The following is a 22457-nucleotide window of genomic DNA, read 5'->3' on the forward strand; positions in this document are numbered from 1 at the left end:
TGGCACTCTCATTCATTGTCAATGAGAGTGGGAAGATACCCAAAATCTGTGCTTAGCAATTTGTGAAGCACTGATACTATGGACACATGCCAGACTCATGATCACATTGTTATCCCCTATCCTGTGGATGGGGTAACTTCCTAAGTTGGTAAAACCCATTTTATGTGCATGGTTTGGCCAATTCCACCACACACTTTGGGAATCTATTAAGACTGGTGTTTTAAACGCCTCACAATACCTTTTAAATGGGAACAGGTTTTTTTGGAAGGAGGGGTGGGGGGTGGTTTTAAGGCTGTGGTTTACATATATCCTTTGTATTTGAGAATGTATATAATGTGATATTATGTTTTTCTTTTTCACATTTGAAAAACTAATATGTTGTAAGTTGGTGGTTGGGGAACACTGATCTATAGGTTTGGTTGTACAAGTAGCTTCCATTGCGTTGATGGAATAAATAAAAACCAAGATGTGAACAGAGCTTAATAAGTTACGATTCTGGTAAATCACAAGTTTTAAAGAGACCATCACAAAATCCTTGATAATCTACCATCAAAATCCATCATGATAAACCAGGGACACTTACTCATAGATCCAGGAACCATGACTGTGGTAATCTTCTTATATTTTTTATTCAAGGCCTTCCTTCTTCTAAAAATAAACTTTTACAATTATGCTAATATGCCTGAAGGGCTCTTGCAGCTTCAAGTGCGGTTACAATGAGCAGAACATGTCTCACCCAACCCCCTGCTCTCTCCTTTCCCCCTTTGCCTGTGTAATCTAGCAGCAAGTGCAGGGGGAGGGGAGACGTGCTCTGCTCATTGTTGCAGCCTGCGAAGCTACAGCACTAAGGGGCTTAAAACACGCACCAGAGCCCTTCAGGATCATTAGAATAAATGTAAAAGTTTATTTTTGAAATCAGGAAGCCATGGATAACAATTATAAGATTACCACAGTTACATGCCTCGTTTTATGAGTAAGTGTCCCTGATGGATTTTATGGTAGGTTTTCTTTAACCAAGTGGTTCCCTCTTTTTTAATGATAACATCTTCGTATGTGTAAATAAAGCATCAATAATTTTATTTTATCTACAATGATCCATAAAACACATTCAGAGAGATCATAGGTGACAAGTCAAGGAAAGACCCCCTCCATCTGTCTCTCAACTGTAAGCTCATCACATTTCTTGGATATAAATGCATTCAATACTGCCATAAAGTTCACAAAGAGGGACTAGAAGTAGGAAAAGCAGCTTTGTTTTGGTGAGAAACAGTCAGTGGAAGGAATTTACTATATAAGAAAGGCTGTAACACTTGCCAAAGCCTGTAAAAATAATAGAGAAGCGACAATATTTTTAGGGGGAACAAAACAGACACTTTTTAAACATTTAATATAATCTGTGAATCGACAATGAGGTAAATGATAAGTAAAACAATGTGGCCAATTTATACTAATGCTAATTTGATTTCAAAACATGTCAACTTGTCCAGATATATATGTTTCAATGTATATAAAGCGTAGATTTAATTCAAACAGTACTTAAACAAGAATTCCAGAGAATATTGACGTGTCATAGAGATGAATTAGGTCCATGTGCTGAAATACACTAGAACATAGGAGTAGCAGCGCTTCCGGTTTACACTTTGTTGCAGATTAGATGGGAATATTTCCAAGGAGTTCTAGATAATCTAAACTTTTGGAAATCAAAGTTACACATAAATTTTAAGTACTGTTATGGTTTTTTTAAGGGAGTCCCCACAAAACTTTGCCACAGCATTGTACAGCAAGTCACTAAAAACCAAAACATCTCTGGTTTGTTGTTGCACTAATATGTATATATATATATATATATATATATATATATATATATATACACACACACACACAAAGAATTTATTGTTTTATCTAATATTCAGATTAGGGGCTTGGTTTACCCAGGGAGTTTCCTTGTCACCCATAACACCACATATCCCAGTTGTTGCCTTCTTCTCTCCTACCAGTGATGGCCCATCTATCTCACTTGTTATTTCATTAACTAATGCACCAAAGTTTTGGGGTGTGGCACATACTCTTTTCTCTTCTTATCTCTCTCGCCTCTCTTTATGCATTTCATGTGATGTATTTCTGCAGGACAGTTGCAAATTTGGCAATTGGTTCAGTCAGTCATGGACACCTTAGAATTTCTGGGCCCTGGAAGGCCGCCCAAACCGTCTAATGTGCTAATTAGCATATTGAATGTAAAAAACTAAAAAAAAAAACATGTAATGCAGCCAGAGTGGATTTGGAATTTCTAAAACCCCTAACAATATTATGTCCGGGGGCCTACTTGCTTGGTGTGTCTTGTAAAACCAGCTGTTGTCCCAGCCCAGAAGAATTTTCTGCATTTCACCATTGTGTGTTCTCTCTCGGGGTCCCAGGCCATTGCATGGTATGCATAATGGCTAAATTGTACCCTAAATGCAACAACAAACCAAAGACATGTTTAGCTTCACAGTGATCTGCTCTACAGCAGGTTGGCAGCTGATTATAGGTAGGGACGAGCAGACCCATTCAGGTTCCGGTTTGCAGAGTTTGTCCGAACTTTGAACAAAAGTTCGGTTTGGGTACCTGAATCTAGACCCCCACCCACCGGTGGCACCAATTGTGGGTGTTAACCCATTAAATGCCATTGCCCTAATTTTAAAGTTGGAGAAGGTTTGTTAATTCCTTTAGATAATCCCCCAACTAATGTGATCCCTACTGAGCACTAAATCAGGGTCCTTAGCATTTTGTCCTGAAGGCACTTGAACAGAGTGGTGAACGCATGTCCCATCAGTATCTATAGGACTGATGGAGATAAACAAGCACTGTGTCTGTGAACGGGTGATAAATGTTTATCATGGGATAACCCATTTGATTCTCAAGGGGTCCGGTGAAAAGTCCTTCATTAACAAATTCCCAATGGATCACTGTCACATGGTGGATCTTTGCCCGGCCTCATCTAACGTCAGGTTCCTTTTTCTGGCTTCGCTGTTTAATTCTACATCAGACTTGTTTTTGCTGTAGTCAGTTGTGCTGACATCATCCACTTCACTTCCTAAAGGATGCTGGTCTTTCTCAACGTGTTCAGGTGGCCTCTTCCATCCTGGTCGTGTGGCGATCCATAGAATCAATCCGCCAAAGACAATAATGAGAAGCCCCAAAGTGTTCACAAAGATTCCTTCTGGAGGAAAAGAACTGTATGCAGGTTTTCTCCTAGAAAGCAAGCATTTGATGTGATTACTAGAAGAACATAGACCAGTGATGGCGAATCTTTTAGAGACTGAGTGCCCAAACTACAACCAGGACCCACTTATTTATCACAAAGTGCCAACACAGAAATTTAATTTGTGATTTATACTCCATTCTCTGTCACAGCTTTCATTCATAAGAAGAAATTTTGATGATCATTGTAGATTCCCATCAGAGTCCCATAAACAGGAAGAATTGTCAGGGCCGGAGCAGGAGCTACAATGATAATCCGGATCTGTCCACACCTTCCCACTCCTCCAGTAGTCCCAGGTAGCACTGTGTCTCTAACACAGCTCTGTGCACAGCAAGTCCTGGGCTGTTTGGGTCTGCAGGAAAATACCTGGAGTCCTCTCTGGTGATGGCCTGGGTGCCCACAGAAAGGGCACCGAGTGCCACCACTGACATAGACTATGGCAGTGTATGACGATGTATTGTAAACTAAAGTAGCAGTTAGTAGGGTTTGGAAAACGCTTGTGGAAACTTTTACTGTAAAACAAAAATGCAAACATGAATAACAGAATATTCTGTTATAGAGAGATGAGAATTCCTGAGGGTGTGGGAGCTGATATGTCTTCAGTCAATCACATACAACCAGTGTCTCTCAATCCCCTCATTTACCCCTGCTGAATTCTGTTCAGCAGTCACAAAACCAGCAAAAGAATGATGTAGTTGAGTTGGCTCAGCGGAAGAGAAAGGATGTCCCTTGTTAATCAGGAAGCTGGATGTGTGGCTGAGATCACAGAATATGAAAATGCATAGATGACAGACAACTTTACAAATTGAGTGTTGAACTTCAGGCATGGAAAATAACAATATAAGGATAGTTGTACTGCTGTATAATAGCACTTCTCATAGATATGTTTAGTTAGTGTGGGTTAGTTTAACTGACCACTTCACTTTAAGACTGGCACACAATGTGCCAGTCTTAATAAATTCACCCTACTGTGTCTAAAGCTGTCCATACACATTAGCTCAACCCTCCATGTTTTTGTGTAACTGGCTGACCATCTAATGCTTATAGGAGCATATGGACTCTTCCCAAATGGCAGGATAAAAAAAGAACCAGGTTGGTGTATTTTCAGATGCCCAATCCTTTCCTCTCATTAGAATGAGCTGTTGCCATAGATGTATTGGTGATACAGGTGTAGTATTTGTTTGTTGACAACTATCTCAATGATATGGCTAGTTTTATAGAGAATAAAATCATTGTTTTATAGCATCATAGTGGATAAGTTCTTTCAAATTCAGAGGAAAACTAGAACATCATATAGCGGACGTCAGTTCTTCCTGGTTCAAAGAAGATCAGTGACTCACTAAAAATTTTAATAAAAGGTAGAAAAATCACATACAGAGGTATATTTGTTGTGATGATACTTACAATGAAAATATGAGTTTTTCTGTGAGCCCCATGAGTGCTGTCCCCATAATACATCCAAACAGAAGAAGACCACCGTAGACGTGGATAGACATGAAAGCCGCTCGTATGGAGACAGGAGTGATGGGAAGGAGGTAGACTATGATACTTACAAACAGCTAGAAAATAAAAGATAGAATTCAGTGAGGAATTAACAATTTTTTACTTCCAGGGCAAGAAAAGACAATTTTATGTATATTTTATAGATTGAAATTTTATTACAATGAGATAGAAACTACAATATGTGAATGTAGCCTTTTAGGCCAAATGCTTCTAAAAGTGACCTGGTTTACTATTGGTCGTGTTGACTTGTTAGATTTTGGATACTGCAATGGCCATAGGATTATCTAAATTGATCAAAAGATTATGAACATTATGCACCATGTGTATTAATGCTTAGAAATGAGGAAACAGAGGACTACACCAAAAGAGAAAAGTGTAGACTTAAAGGGGTTGTTATAGCTTCTATGTTGACAATAGATGACCCCGAATCGGCTTGATCCACACAAAGTAAACAATGAAGCTTCTTGTTGCATCACAGCAAGCAGAGATCTAGAAACTGATAGTATGGGAAAGTATATTGAGAAATTGTACAACCATACAAACAATAACATTTATTTGTGAAAACTGGACAACCCCTTTAACAAACATGGCAAGTTCATCTTGATTAAAGTGCAGCGAAATATTATAGAGAAATGTAAATTTGGAAATAATTCTAATTCTGTCTCACCTGCAATACAAAAAGTATGACGACAGTGAGCCCAACCCAGCTGTGCAGACTGTATAAGTTTGGAATATGTTTGGCATTGTGGTACTCAAATACAGCCACCAAAGCCACCACCACGAGTGTCGTTGCTGTAAGGTGCAGGCCTGCGTGTATGCATTTCATGAGCAGCTTGCTACATTTCCAGGTCCATGGTAATCTGTAGACTATGATAGCTGGAAAGAGAAAAAAAAGAAAACTTTCAGGATGGAACGTTCCAGAATGTCAGTATCACATACAGGTTCTAATAACATTAACACATCACGGATAAAAAGGAAATCTACCATCAATGCATGGAGCATGATAAACCAGGGGCACTTACTCATAGATCCAGGCACCGTGACTGCGGTAATCTGTTTATATCTGTTGTCTATGGCCTCCTAAAATCAATGTTTAAAATTATTTTAATGTGCCAGAAGTGTTCAGGGGGCATTACCAGACCTCCTCCATGCTGCAACTCCAGAGGCTGTGCAGGAATATACAATAGGCAAAAGGGGGAACCGCTCTTGCACTGTGTAACAGGGGCAGCAGTTGCAACTGGGCCCAAGAGGTTTAGGGGGCCTATAAGGTGTTCCTTTTCCCATATGAGAAGACTAGTACTATAAACCTGGCACAGTCTTTGCACTGGGGCCAATCAGCTACAAGTTACACCAATGCTGTGTAACAGCCTGAAGCCAAAGCATTGTGGAGCTCTGGTTCATGATCAGATTTCTGTCAACTGGAAGTAAAGATAGAAGCAGAGATCTATAAAACTGTGAGGAATTGATACAGAAAGTATGATGAAAATTGGAACTTTTCATCATGCAAACAATAACATTTGTTTGCTGAAACTGACCACCACTTTAAAGAGGTTGTACTAGATGTTTAGGAATTTGATTTCCAATCATCTATAAAATAAAAAAAAATTTAAACATTAGACACTAATCACTGGCCTCAGTGGTCATGTGTCATTTATCCACAGGAACAATGAGGTCAGTGATTAGCTGAAGCAGTCACTTTAAAGAACAACTGTAAAGTATAAAATCTTTTTCCTAGCTCTGGACTTAGCTAAAATAATCAATTTTCTAATTTAATCTCATTAGCCATCTGTAGTCTTTAGCCTGCTAGCAGGAGTTTTATCTGGTCCCTCTGTCTGTCATGGTTTGGTTGGTTGCCATGGGAATCCGTAGATTGCCTTACTAGATGGTGGTGAGGAGTAGAGGGTGGTGAGGAGTAGAGGGTGGGTGGATGTTGTTGGGAGGAGCACTAGGAGATGGGCACGCTCCTGATCAGTAGCAGAGAATATCGGTCCCCGCAATATGTAAAAAACTCTAGGAGTTTGGATTTTACAGATAGCCTCATATATCTACTAGCCCTATATCTCAGCATAGGAAGAAGCCAGAAGAATGATACAGGTATCGTTGGCTTCCCTCCAGCCAACACTTTTTTGTCAATTAACTTGTACAGTTACTCTTTAAACATGAGCAGGACGTCTCCACTTCCAGACTATTGAAGATCTAGAATGCACTGCAATGCCCAGAAATTCAAAGGGAATTTTTTTATCTTAATTTATACAGTAACACTCTTTGCAAGACATTTTTTCAGGGTTGCAACCAAGCCCATTGGTTCATTTATGTAGTAACATCTTTCTCATACAGAACTCTGTGTGTAGGACAAAGTTAATTTTCATTGTTTTCAAACACACAAAACAAACAAAACAACGGTTTATTTTGCTAAAGACATTTGTATCCTAACCAGATGGGCGTGTAACATATGTTTCTTAATTGTTTACAACACATTTTATAACATATGGAGTTTATTGTCTTCCAGTGTAAACAGCACCAGACATGATACATAATATAGTAACATAACTAATGTATGTAGGAACCAATGAACAAATCATCATATGGGGGGGTTAGAATGGGAAGTTATTATACAGATAATGTAAGGAAGGTGTTCCAAATCTGATACAGATTTGGCAGAGACATGATTGGAAGAAGTCGTCATAGTGGTCTGGCCCAGAGAACAAATGGTGAAGCAAACAGATAGAATCATAAAAGATGTGTCAGATGTAATTCATTGCATGTAACATGTATTATAATTAACTATAAGATAAGTAGAACATCTACTGTTAAAGGCAGCCTGGACCTAGGAAGCGAATGACAGGTCCCTGTGTCTTTAATTCTCCTATGAACCTTTGGGAAGAAAATTAAGTTTACAAACCGGGCTCATTGCTAAAGATGCAGCCGAGTCATGAGGGTGGGTGACAGCGAGTCATGGTGTCCCTCCTTACATATCCCTTTCCACATAACATAGCAGTGGAGTCTACATTGTCCAAAACAAGAAGGAAACCTCTGTCATGTGCTTATGTGGGCTAGCTGTGCTAGGAGCCAGGAGGGTGAACAGAGGTTGCAGTGACTCCATGACTCAGACAGCTTTGTGAATTACCCTAGTGACTCATCTCCATCTTTGGCAATGAGCCAAGGAGCTTTAATAATAATGTCAGCGCAAGGGAGGATTGTGGGGAAGACAAAAACGGTGTGGAGTTATATGCTATGCTATAGGAACCAGCCATCTGATTGCAAGGTCATAACCTGATGACAGGTTCCCTTTGATATCTACCATGGATGTAATCACTGTATTGTGCCATTATTATTATTATTTTGTAAATAAAGTAGTTACACTATGATACATGTAGTAGAATATAAATGGCACCATGTGGTGGTCATGATAATGGTCATGTATTGACATTATTTATTCTCTCATTATAAGAACGGTTGTCTTCAGGTCACAATATTAAATCTATCATGCTATATAGTGGTCGTGTTCATGGTGTGGTGGGATTATTTGTCCCAGTGTCATCGATAATATTAGTTTCTTAATAGCCAATGCGAGAATGCCAGCCATTCCCTGGCATTCTAACTACAAGGTCAGAGCATCAGAGGGAATCAGTAAAAGGGGCTTAGGTCATAAAAAATTATATGCATCAGAGTTTTTATTCTCTTTCCCTGATGTAAAAGTTGGAGGCTATGATACTATAGCCCCATTTTAACAGCTTCTATTTACCGTGTGCAGAATGGACAACGGGGAATCAGGTTTTCATGATGAAACTCTATGTTTTTAGTCCAAAATGTTGTTATTCCACATGTTTTTCCATTTCCACATGTGTTCCAGATATACAGTAATAAAGACACTTCACCAAGATTGGTGAAGGTTAAAGAACACTAAATATTTTTGCACTCCCCACAGCATAACATTATAGTGACTCATAGTTTTTGATGTATCAAATATTAAAAACAGGAAGTTTTGCCTCTAATCTCTTAGTTTTTAAGAATGAGCAGTTGGCCATGTGATTCTCTGAGCTGGAAACTATCAGGTGATATCAAACGTAGCAAGAATGTCAAAGTGGCAACAAGTTACAAAAGCAGTGGAAATGACATGGGCATTTATGAGACTTATGTAACTGTACAGAATTCTATAATTGTAGAAGTGAATGGGAACCGGACCTACAGTTACACCTTCAGGACAGTGCACAGTTCAAATTGCTGCTATTTCCTGACTTTATATTGGGCCAAACAGATGGTCTGTACCAGAGCTGGGTGGGTATCTCCTTGTCTCCATTCCCATTACAATCAAATATATACCATAGTTGTACACAGAGCGTAACTACAGTCATAGCAGCTGCTATGGGACCTGCAGTGTCGGGGGGGGCAGGGGGTTGTCCCATCATCTGACACTAAAGAATGGAGGATGTGCACGATTATAAATATATTGTAACATTTATATGATGTATACATGCTGTATGTGTGTATGTGTACATGGTGTATGGTGTGTATATACCCTGTTTCCCCCGAGAATAAGGCACGGACTGCATTTTCATGTGACACAAATTGGGGGGCGTGGCCGTCGGACAACCTAACTGATTCGGACTAAGGGCAGGATTTAACATTCAAAATTGTGTCGCAAGCCAAGTACTCACATACACCGGGAAGAAGATGGTGAACTCCGGTGAATCTCAGCGGGGAAGCGACACATGCAGGATATTGGACGCACGATCTTAGTGAATCGCGGCAGCTCCGAATCCTCATCGCACAACGCACCTCGGGGATCGCGATGGGACGGGTAAGTAAATGTGCCCCAGCATCTTATATTAATTTTTGCTCCTTAAGAGGCACTAGGTCTTATTTTCAGTGGATATCTTATTTTTCCATGAACAAGAATTTACATTTATTGGTGAACAAAAAATCAACTTCTAAAACATCCTTATTACTCTCCAAACTCTGAACTATTGGAATATTTGGCCCCGATCTCTCATGTTTAGCAATAGCATATTCCTTAAATGACCACTTCATGTCCATGTAGCTGCTTGTAAATGTAAATGCCTGTGTGAGGCATTATATGTGTATGTTTATGTGATTTGTATATACTCTATGTGTGTGTGTTAGAGTGAAGAACTGTATGTTTATGTATATAGATATATAAATGTGTGGGTGTATATGAATGTAATATGTACATTTTAAGGGGGTTTTATTCAGAAGTCTACTATGGGGCCCTGCCTCTCTTATTACGCCCCTGAGTTGTACAATTAGCATCTAAATCAGGGGTCCCCAAACTACGGCCCGCGGGCCACATGCGGCCCGCGGACCGTTTCTATGCGGCCCCCGTCGCATCGGACCGCAAACTTCGGCAATCGGGCAGGAGCCTCCGTCCGTCCGGACAGGAAGCTCCTGCCAGTCACAACATAGTGCTCGATGCGGTCGGAATCGGCCGCTCGAGCACTATTACTGCAGGTGGAGCGATGTGGCCGGAAGACAACCCCGGCGCACATCGCTCTTTGAACCTGCATGCGCGGCCGCGTGATGACGTCATCACGCGGCCGCGCACCTTTTCCTGTCCGGCAGCCACAAGAAGAAAGAAGACGCAGGAGCCAGAGGTAAGTATAGGATTTTTAAATTTTTTTAAACAGCAGTTAAAACATTGTGCCGGCTGGGGGGCCCTAATAATGAAACAATTCATGGTCGGTGGGTGGTGGGAGCATATAAAATAACTAATGGTGGGTGGTGGGGGCACATAAAATAACTAATGGTGGGGGGCACATAAAATAACTAATGGTGGGTGGGGGGGGGCATATAAAATAACTAATGGTGGTGGGGGCATATAAAATAACTAATGGTGGGTGGGGGGCACATAAAATAACTAATGGTGGGTGGGGGGGCATATAAAATAACTAATGGTGGGTGGGGGGGCATATAAAATAACTAATGGTGGGTGGGGGGCACATAAAATAACTAATGGTGGGTGGGGGGGGCATATAAAATAACTAATGGTGGGTGGGGGGGGCATATAAAATAACTAATGGTGGGTGGGGGGGGCATATAAAATAACTAATGGTGGGTGGGGGGCACATAAAATAACTAATGGTGGGTGGGGGGGGCATATAAAATAACTAATGGTGGGTGGGGGGGGGGCATATAAAATAACTAATGGTGGGTGGGGGGCACATAAAATAACTAATGGTGGGGGGGGGCATATAAAATAACTAATGGTGGGTGGGGACATATAAAATAACTAATGGTGGGTGGGGGGGCATATAAAATAACTAATGGTGGGTGGGGGGCACATAAAATAACTAATGGTGGGTGGGGGGCACTTAAAATAACTAATGGTCAAGGGGCAGCATAGGAAATAATTAATTTTAAGGGCCAGTCTAGTAATTAATAGGGGGGGGGGCAGCATATTTAATAATTAATTGACCCAATTAATTAATTCATTGGGCCAATATATAAAATAGTTCACAAGGTGGTGCAGTATATTAAATAATTAATTGGGGGGGGGGGCAGTGTATTACAGATGTGGTCACATGTACCGCTTTTTATCCGGCCCTCCAATGGTCTGAGAGAGACAATGAACGGCCCCCTATGTAAAAAGTTTGGGGACCCCTGATCTAAATAATACTAGACAGGTATCTAACCTACATAGAGTTGCTGTATCTAAGCTGCAATGTTAGGAAAGTTGTCTTATAAAGGGGAATATCTTTTGGCCTTAATTTTCCGAAACCCAAGCATCAAACACGACAGATGCTGTTGAGACCACTGCACAGACACAGATGCATCATTGTCTCAGTTCAGTTGTAAGTTCTGTGACTTATAGACAGTTTCCCTAATGTCAGCGAAGGTGAATAAAGTAACGGAGGCACCAAGAGCAAAACGAAGGGCACCAGGTATGTTGACTATTCATATCTAATGTATAATACACAGTCAAATTTTTTTTTCTGGGCAACTTTAACCGCTGATCAACCACTTGTACAGGAAATAAAAGTGATTGATATCATGCAGGAATTTTTTTTTATAAAATTGTAGTAAAAATAAGGCAACTTCATTAAAAGTCGTCAAAAGTCGAGGTGGCAGAACTTCTGTACAACTCTGTATGTTTCCATCACATTCGCCCACCATTTGAACAAGTTTAACCCCTTAACGCTGAAGCCACTTTTCACCTTCCTGACACGGCCCATTTTTTCAAATCTGCCCTGTGTCACTATAAATGGTTATAACTTTGGAACACTTTAACATATCCAGTTGATTTTGAAATTGTTTTTTTGTGACACATTGTACTTCATGCTGGTTGAGAAATTTAATCAATATGTTTAGTATTTATTTATGAAATAAATGGAAATTTGGCAAAAATTTTGAAAAAAACTATGTTTTCCAAATTCAAAATTTTCTACTTTTTGGAAAGTTGGTCATATCACTAAAATAACTTGATAACTAACATTTTCCATATGTCTGCTTTAACTTGGCATCATTTTTCAAACATCTTTTCCTTTTTTTAGGATGTTAGGAGGCTTATAACTTTAGGTGCAATTTTTCAGATTTTCACGAAAATCATCAAAACCTACTTTTGGAGGGTCAATTTAGTTAGAAGTGACTTTATAAGGCCCACATGACAAGAAACCCCCACAAATGACACCATTTTAGAAACTACACCCCTCAAAATATTCAAAACAACCTTTGGGAATTTTGTTAACCCTATGAACGTTTCATGAGGGTGAAAGATAAATGAAAGTGAAATTACAGAAATGTAATTTTATCTTACTATAGATTCATTGAACACTAAAATTTTCACCTTCACAATGGGTTAAAAAGGAAAATGCATTTTACAATGTTGAGGGCAATTCCTCCTGAGTATGCCAATACCCATTTTGTCACTGTACCCTTCTGTACGGGCACAGGGGGGCACTTGGAATGGAAAGAGCGTTGTTTCGTTTTTGGAGGCCAAATATGGCTGAAAAAGTTTTCATGTGTCAGGATGCATTTGGAGAGCCATAATGGTACCAAAACAGAGGAAAGCCCCAACAAGAGACACCATTCTGGAAAGTACACCCCTTGGAGAGTTTAGCAAGGTGTAATTTGTGTATTTGCCCCAACAGGTGTTTGATTCAATTAGGCCCCAAAAAGGAAAAAAGGTGAAAATTTTCTCAAAAAAGTCACTTTTACCCCAAATTTTTGTAAGCCACAAGGGATAAAAGATGAAACACCCCCCATAAATGTGTAGAACTATTTCTCCTAAGCATAGAACTGCACCACTTTTGCATATAAAGTGTTGTATGGGTGTAAAGTAGGGCTCAGAAGGGAAATAGGGGCTTTGGCCTTTTAGAAGCCAGATTTGACAATCATCCTTTACATGTGTCAGGATGCATTTGGAGAGCCCTAGTGGTACCAAAACAGAGGGGAACCCCAACAAGTGTCACCATTTTGGAAAGTGCACCCTTTGGAGAATTTAGCAAGGTGTAATATGTGTATTTTCCCCTACAGGTGTTTGCTTCAAATAGGTCCCTAAAAGGAAAAAGATGAACATTTTCCCAAAAAAGTCACTTTTACGGCTAATTTTTGTATCCCATAAGGCATTAAAGATGAAACAACCCCAAAAAAATGTGTACTAGCATTTCTCCCGAGTATAAAATTGCCCCACACATGCAAATAAAATGTTGTATGGGTACGCACTGAAGCTCAGAAGGGAAAGAGGGGCGTTGGACTTTTAGAAGCCAAATTTGACAGACATCCTTTACATATGTCAGGATGCATTTAGAGAGCCGTAGTGGTACCAAAACAGAGGGGAACCCCAACAAGTGTCACCATTTTGGAAAGCACACCCCTTAGAGAATTTAGCAAGGTGTAATATGTGTATTTGTCCATAAAGGTGTTTGATTTAATTAGGACTTAAATAGGAAAAAGTTAAAAATTTTCCTATAAAGGTCAGTTTACCCCTAATTTTTTATAGCCACAAGGGATAAAAAAAATGTAATAACCCCCCAAAATGTGTAAAGCTATTTCTCTCAAGTGTAGAAGTACCCCACATGTGTATATAAAATGTTGTATGGGCGCACAGTAAAAGGAAAGGGGAATGTTTGCCTTTTAGAAGCCAAATTTGACAGAAATGTTTGACATGCATTTGGAGAACCCTAGTGGTATAAAACAGATAAAAATCCGAAAAGTGACCCTAATTTTTGAACGCACACCCCTTAGAGAATTTTGCAATGTGTAATATATGTATTTGCCCCTACAGGTGAATGATCCAATTAGGCCCTAAACATTAAAAAGGTGAAAATTTTCCTATAAATGTCACTTTACCCCTAATTTTTGTAAGCCACAAGGGATAATATATTAAATAACCCCAAAAAAGGAGTGAAACTATTTCTCCCGAGTGTAGAAGTACCCCACATGTGCATATAAAATGCTTTATGGGTGCACAGTAGAGGAAAAGAGGGATGTTTGTCTTTTAGAGGCCAAATTTGACAGAAATCCTTCACATGTGTCAGGATACATTTGGATAGCCGTAGTGGTACCAAAACAGAGGAAAACCCGAAAAGTGACCCTAATTGTTGAATGTACACCCCTTGGGGAATATAGCAAGGTGTAATATGTGGTATAGTGTAATACATGTGGCGAAATGAGCATTTTGAACATATAGGTGGTTTCCAAATATGATGTGCGATGGAGTCCAAGATGAAAATTGCAATTATTTCTGGAACGTTCAGTGCCCGTTATGTGGCGCCCCATATGAAATAATGGAGGGTTATAGGGAGCATCGTAACCTAACAGTTGTTACAATTATTCATTTTACCGAAATTAATTCACAACAGGTTGTGAATTGTGAATGTGTTGCGTATAAGGAGGTGGAATATACCAGGGGACCAACTAAACTTTTGTCACTCTGGAGTTGTCGCATGTCTCTTAGTAGTATATAGTGTCCATCCTTAGTATATAGTGTCCATCCTTAGTATATAGTGTCCATCCTAACTTCTCTTTTGGAACAGACTCTTTATTGAGTCCTACCATTAGAAGCAGCAGAATTCACCGGGAAAATGCTGTCCTGGCAAAACACAGGAACATCTAAACCAGAGGTACTGGGGCTCCGTCCTTCTTGTCCCAATATTAGTTTCCTAATATCTTCCTCTCGAAAATGGAGAAATGATACGGCAGGACCTGCACATTGGAACAGCACGTAAGAGTTGTACAGCATAATCTGTACAATGTGCATGACCAGCGCTTTTGTACCAAATCTTGTTTTTTCGTAGGGAAATTTTCGCCAAGTGTTGCTCTTATTCACCCTAGCGATGCCCATTGTGACGAATATTGCTGCTTTTGGCTGGACCAAATCGACCAGCCAATAGCGGCAAACATGGACAGAGGGGGGCAACAAAACCCCTCTGGACTGCAAGGCAAAATTGGTGGCTGTCAGGAACAGCCGTCACCCTGCCCCGATCACCGTGTCTACAGACGTGGTGACCGGTATTACTGACGTCATAAGTAAATTCGCTGCTATTGGCTGGTCTGAATTGATGAGCCAGTAGCAGCGATCATGTGGGGGGGACGTAACCCTTCTGGTCCATGGGGCAGGATGAATGGCCGTCAGGAACAGCCGCCGTCTTACCCCGATCACTGTGTCTGAACCGTGTTGGCAAGTCACTACCCGCCGCACCGTTCTATAACAATGCGCGTTGGGAATAGGCTATACAATCTTTATTTATTTTTTAAGCTATTTAGACACATAATGGCTTATTTTTTGCGAGATGAGATGCACTGTAAAAAAAACTTAATTTTAGTGGGTTTTTAGCTTATTGAAGCAATTTTATTAACTTTTTACGTGTGGAGGAAAATAAAATCATCAATTCTTGTTTTGGATTTTTAGCATTTTTTTGGGGGGTGTTCACTGTAGCATAACAATAATATATTATCTTTATTCTACGGATCACTACGATTACGGTGATACCTCATTTATATAGTTTATTTCATATTTGTCCAATTTTATTGAAGGAAAACTAGAATAGAAAAAATTGCATTTGTTTTAGTATTTCCATTTTTATAGCAGCATAACTATAGTATTTTTTGGTTGACGGAGCTGGTTGTAAGCTTATTTTTTGCGTGACAAGTTGTTCTTTTCATTGGTATCATTTTGGTGCTTGTAACTTTTTCGGATAACTTTTTAGAACATTTTTTGTAAAGCAATTTGATAAAAAGTTTAAATTTTTGGCATGTTTTTGGGTTTTTTTTTTTACCACGTTCACCGAGGGGGTCCAATTATGATTAGGATTTATTGTACAGATTGTTACGGATGCGGCGATACCAAATAAGTGGGGTTTTTTTGTGATTTAGTGTTTTTTATACTTTATTACTTGTGTACAGGGAAATGTGGTGTTTGGGGGGACTTTCACTTTCTTTTATTATTTATTTTTATTTAAAAAAACCTTTATTTATTTATTTTTACTTTTTTTACAGTTACTGCCATCTAAGCTTGAACAAGTGATCTTCTGATCACTTGTTCAAGCATTTTTACAGGTTACACAGTGCAATACAGATGTATTGCACTGTGTAATGTAAGACACTGAGCATGCTGCGCATGCCCAGTGTCTTACAGCCGGGTCCTGCCAGGAGGCAGGGACCCGGCACCGGGATGAAGATCTCGCAGCCCCGGGCACCGGCAGTCCCGGGGCTGCGATCGGAGCAGCGGACCCCCCCGGTAAGCGCCGCGGGGGGGTCCGATTCCCTCTTGTCAAACTTTAAATGCCTCTAACACGCCGCGGTCAGCGCGACCGCGGCGTGTTAGGGGTTAACACCCGCGATCGGAGAAATCTCCGATCGCGGGTGTTAGGGGCAGGTGTCGGCTATAATATATAGCCGACACCCGCAGCTTCTGGCCCCGGCTCCGTTCAGGAGCCGGGGCCAGAAGCATGACGTAATAATACTGCATTTTGCGGGAACGCACCTCCCGCCATGCAGTACTATTACGTCAAATGTCGGGAAGGGGTTAAAGGAAGTCATTCATGTAATTTGTTCCCTTTAATTCAACCTCCCAATAAAAAAAACTGTTTTAATAAGTATGCTAATGAGCCTGAAGTGCTTTTGGGGGGTGTTATTAGCATCCCTCTGTGTTCTGGCTCATCAGAAAACTTTGAAAACTTTCCAATTTACTTCAATCTGTGCCTAATGGTTTGAAAAGTATATGCAGCATTTAGGGCACGTTGCATTTTGGTTGCGTTTTCATTGCATTTTGAAACGCATTACAACAGCCGAGGAGAGGTGATATGCCCAATTACATTACTGTTTACACATGTGTTAACATCCCATTGTGTTTTGTAAATGCTACAGTTAAAGGGGATCTACCGCCAGGATGAAGGACTGTATGCAAATGGGCCTGAGGGGCTCCACGCTCCAGTCTTTCGTCCTGGTGGTAGATGCCCTTTAGAGTAATGAAATTAAGCCAACCCCCTCTCCTCAGCGTTTCAAAGCGGAATGAAAACACAACATGTGAACGAAGCCTGAACAAAGTCTAGGAAATCCCCTGTGAGATAAATACATCAGCAGCAGAACGCTAACCATAGACTGCACCCATGGACTTGTGGTTTAATAAGATCACATGTGACAGGCTCCGCTGCATCTTGGCTCTGGAGAGGATTTTTGTCGTTTCACTGCCATTTCTGAGTAACCCCTTTAGGGTCCGAATTTTGCTCTCAGGGTTACAAAGCAGTGTTGATTATAGAAATATTGGTGTATGTACACTCACCGGCCACTTTATTAGGTACACCATGCTAGTAACGGGTTGGACCCCCTTTTGCCTTCAGAACTGCCTCAATTCTTCGTGGCATAGATACAACAAGGTGCTGGAAGCATTCCTCAGAGATTTTGGTCCATATTGACATGATGGCATCACACAGTTGCCGCAGATTTGTCGGCTGCACATCCATGATGCGAATCTCCCGTTCCACCACATCCCAAAGATGCTCTATTGGATTGAGATCTGGTGACTGTGGAGGCCATTTGAGTACAGTGACCCCATTGTCATGTTCAAGAAACCAGTCTGAAATGATTCCAGCTTTATGACATGGCGCATTATCCTGCTGAAAGTAGCCATCAGATGTTACAGGGTACATTGTCCTCATAAAGGGATGGACATGGTCAGCAACAATACTCAGGTAGGCTGTGGCGTTGCAACGATGCTCAATTGGTACCAAGGGGCCCAAAGAGTGCCAAGAAAATATTCCCCACACCATGACACCACCACCACCAGCCTGAACCGTTGATACAAGGCAGGATGGATCCATGCTTTCATGTTGTTGACGCCAAATTCTGACCCTACCATCCGAATGTCGCAGCAGAAATCGAGACTCATCAGACCAGGCAATGTTTTTCCAATCTTCTACTGTCCAATTTCGATGAGCTTGTGCAAATTGTAGCCTCAGTTTCCTGTTCTTAGCTGAAAGGAGTGGCACCCGGTGGGGTCTTCTGCTGCTGTAGCCCATCTGCCTCAAAGTTCGACGTACTGTGCGTTCAGAGATGCTCTTCTGCCTACCTTGGTTGTAACGGGTGGCGATTTGAGTCACTGTTGCCTTTCTATCAGCTCGAACCAGTCTGCCCATTCTCCTCTGACCTCTGGCATCAACAAGGCATTTCCGCCCACAGAACTGCTGCTCACTGGATGTTTTTTCTTTTTCGGACCATTCTCTGTAAACCCTAGAGATGGTTGTGCGTGAAAATCCCAGTAGATCAGCAGTTTCTGAAATACTCAGACCAGCCCTTCTGGCACCAACAACCATGCCACGTTCAAAGGCACTCAAATCACCTTTCTTCCCGATACTGATGCTCGGTTTGAACTACAGGAGATTGTCTTGACCATGTCTACATGCCTAAATGCACTGAGTTGCCGCCATGTGATTGACTGATTAGAAATTAAGTGTTAACGAGCAGTTGGACAGGTGTACCTAATAAAGTGGCCGGTGAGTGTATATATATATATATATATATATATATAACTGTATATTGATAACCTATAAGTAGGAAATCCCTCCAAAAGAGTAAACCTCTACCAAAAGTCTGCTACAGTTTACACTTGAATAGAAGTGAATGGTGGATGGAGGTTCTCTGCAGTTACTACTGTTTACAATGTGGGTTTGCTCCGGGTCCTCCCACACTCCAACACATACTGGTAGATTGATTAGATTGTGAGCCCCATTGGTGAAGGGACTGATTAGACAAGCTCTGTGCAGCGCTGCGTAATCTGTGTGCGCTATATAAAGAATTATTATTATCATTATGGATGGGATTACCAAAATATGTGATTCTGTAGTGGAAAAAATATGAAGGGGAAACATGTGGTCTACAGGCAGATTTGGGGCTCCAGGTCTTAACGATCCTGACAACTATACAGTTGGTAAATATGCAGGGTTAATCCATTACCTATAAATAAAAACATCCTTATTTCTTCTGTTGGTTACCATTGACATGTGTTTGGAGACAGATTAGCCGGGCATCATTCCAAGCTCTATAGTTACACAGCGATCCATCAGTTACCAAGTCAGTGAAGTGTGTATATAGTAGCGCGTTTCGTCATATTCTGTATCAGAAGGATTCCTCCTGTTTTCCTTTACAGAAGTGCAATAAGCTACAGGACATTTGTGCTCTGCCGTACAGGCCCCAGGCAGAATATTCTGCCATATGCATGAGATAATAATTGTGTTATCATTGTCTACATTTAACCGGTAGACAACCTTTATACAAACATGCAGGGTCACGCAGAGTTGCCGAGTCCTTTATAAAGAATCATATATAAGAGCTCAAAATTGTGAATCATTTACATGATACTTTCTCCATGAGAAGGTGATATGTATCTCTAATTTAAGAAAACTTATTGACAGTGGATGGACAATGGGACAAGCAAGAAAGTGTGTTCACTTGGTAATATTGGTTCAAGAATTTTACTCACATGGAGGCAACAAGCTTTACGGTTACAGATGTTTTCAATTAGGAAATAACTTGGCCCAGTGGTACAATGTATTACAGAGCAGTAGCTGGGCCATATTCACATGAGTTGGGCTACAGGTTTTCACATACTTTTTTTTTGTTTCCAATGTGTTTTTCATGCGCTGACAGCGTGTGTAAAATTAAGACTCATGACTATGGTCCATCTTTTCTATCACAATTGATCAGTGAATAACGCATAGCACTTCCATTTGTCTCAGAGTGCAATGTGTTTTTGAGGAGTATACTTGTATGGTGCGTTTTTCCCGCAGGTGACTTGCAAAAGTAGAGCATGCGGAGATTTTTACGTGCATGAAAAAAAGTCTAACAAAACCAAGTAGAGTGCAATCCGGGTTCTGCACCTCAAGAACGTGCGCATGAAAACCGAAAGTGTGAGAACGGCCTTATGCTGCACAAGATTCAGGTAAGGGTGATGCCACACGCCGCGTTTTTGGACCGTTTTAAATGTTTATCATGCGTTTGGCTGGTTTTAATCAGTTTTCCAGCTGCCTACACTTCTAGAAATGATAAACAGGTTCAAAGCAGCCAAGCGCACGGTAAGCATACAAAAATGCATGCGTTTTAAAATGGTCCAAAAACGCAATGTGTGGCATCACCCTTAGAGTCTGATGCTGGATGATGTGGTATAGTATAAGACGGTCTAGTCGCACTTTGAACCTCCTATTAGTTTATATCTGAAAGCGGGGACAAATATTTGGCACACAGACTTTTTACCTTGAACCCACACTGATTTTCACAGCTCACGCCACCTATGTCGTAAAAGTGCCTGAAAACTGTCTATAACCAGCGGCAAATGGGGCGTTGACAAGTTTTTGGTGCAAATTACGACATTATTCTGAATGATAAATCTACCCCTGTCTGTTGACAGTAAACATATATCCTTACAAAAACAGGCCAGCGATACCAGAGATACATCTTCGCATATGGTCCAGTGTAGTAAGTATTACTTTTACTGTGTTTTTATTTTACACTACCTTAGGCCACTGATAAAAATATAATTGATCCCAGTGACCCCTTTAACTAGAACAAGCTGCTTACTGGGGGTATGTTATATAACATTACATTCACTACGTTATGTTACTGGGGGTATGTTATATAACATTACATTCACTACGTTATATTACTGGGGGTATGTTATATGACATTACATTCACTACGTTATGTTACTGGGGGTATGTTATATAACATTACATTCACTACGTTATGTTACTGGGGGTATGTTATATAACATTACATTCACTACATTATGTTACTGGGGGTATGTTATATGACATTACATTCACTACGTTATGTTACTGGGGGTATGTTATATGACATTACATTCACTACATTATGTTACTGGGGGTATGTTATATGACATTACATTCACTACATTATGTTACTGGGGGTATGTTATATGACATTACATTCACTACGTTATGTTACTGGGGGTATGTTATATGACATTACAGTCACTACGTTATGTTACTGGGGGTATGTTATATAACATTACATTACTGGGGGTATGTTATATGACATTACAGTCACTACGTTATGTTACTGGGGGTATGTTATATAACATTACATTACTGGGGGTATGTTATATGACATTACAGTCACTACGTTATGTTACTGGGGGTATGTTATATAACATTACATTACTGGGGGTATGTTATATGACATTACATTCACTACGTTATGTTACTGGGGGTATGTTATATGACATTACATTCACTACGTTATGTTACTGGGGGTATGTTATATGACATTATTATATGGCATTTTTGTCGCATTTTTAAACACATTCCAAGCGCAAGTGGAGGGGATTTGGCCAAAACTCATATATTTTTCTAATGAAACGCATGCATTTTATGGGAAACGTATTTGCGTTTTGTCAGAATCCCCTCCACTTGCGTTTTGGATGCGTTTAAAAATGCGCCAAAAACGCCACAAGGAAAACAACCTTCAGGCTCCATATGAGTTTGGATCAGAACCTTACCAATCAAAACGTCTGACATGTCACAGGTTTTAAAAACTTTTTTTTTTTTTTAAATTGTTATATTTAAGCTTAATTACAAAATTAAGAATCCCTCATTCCCAAAATCTGTTAGTGAGTAGACACTTATGTAAGAAGACTTGACTTGTGCAGGACTCCCCACCGTTTCGGTTTCCTGCCAGATGTGGCATGTGGTAAGAAGTTATGAAATAGGGATTTGTTTACATTTTGGAGACTTCTTAATTTTCTAAGGTTTAGCATCAACAAACGGTGTCAGCTCTAAAGAACTACAAATACCAGCATACAGTCTGTACGAATAATTACACCGGAATAAGCCCAGGGCCGAAGAATGTAAAACTACACTAAATCAGTAAAAGAATGTGAATTATGAAGATATAAAATGACAAATATATTTCACACCTAGAAACTAGGATGATATCAGACACTGGGAACATACCGATGCCTTCGATGAAGATGAAGCCTGTGATGATCAATACCGGATGCCAGTTAAATTCAGCATTGCCTCCGTCCCATGCCAGCCCGTCGCTGTAGTCTAACACCCAGACCAACACGAAGATGACCAGAGTGAATCCTAAAACCAGGGCAGACACAAGGAAAAACAGAAAACTTTTGTAACCCTCCATCTTTAGCAGCACAAACTTTGCTACTGGACTGACTTTGTGTGGTGGTTGCAGAGTAGGGCCCACACCTCCTCCCCTCCCCTGAAATGATGGAAGGAAGGAGGAG

The 22457-nt window shown here is 40.4% G+C and overlaps 1 protein-coding gene across 1 annotated transcript; it reads right to left on the bottom strand.

The window, feature by feature from the left end:
• Window positions 1-1060: 1060 nt before the first annotated feature.
• On the bottom strand, window positions 1061-22457 carry CYBRD1 (cytochrome b reductase 1). The gene is made up of 4 exons (XM_072121745.1): window positions 22168-22457; window positions 5412-5620; window positions 4646-4800; window positions 1061-3231 (listed from the first exon to the last, which is right to left on the bottom strand). Exons 1-4 carry the CDS (start codon window positions 22352-22354, stop codon window positions 2949-2951), a joined length of 834 nt encoding a protein of 277 aa, XP_071977846.1. The 5' UTR covers window positions 22355-22457; the 3' UTR covers window positions 1061-2948.

Source organism: Engystomops pustulosus, chromosome 8 (genome assembly GCF_040894005.1).
Source record: "Engystomops pustulosus chromosome 8, aEngPut4.maternal, whole genome shotgun sequence".
NCBI classification, from domain to species: Eukaryota; Metazoa; Chordata; class Amphibia; order Anura; family Leptodactylidae; genus Engystomops; species Engystomops pustulosus.

Bases quoted from the DNA above. Each gene is read 5' to 3' on its own strand.
- CYBRD1 (XM_072121745.1), bottom strand. From the start codon at position 22,354: ATGGAGGGTTACAAAAGTTTTCTGTTTTTCCTTGTGTCTGCCCTGGTT. The intron at 4,801-5,411 runs GTGAGACAGAAT...TTTATTTTCTAG, and splicing joins TCATACTTTTTGTATTGCAG to CTGTTTGTAAGTATCATAGT. The intron at 3,232-4,645 runs GTAAGTATCATC...CTTGCTTTCTAG, and splicing joins GAAAAACTCATATTTTCATT to GAGAAAACCTGCATACAGTT.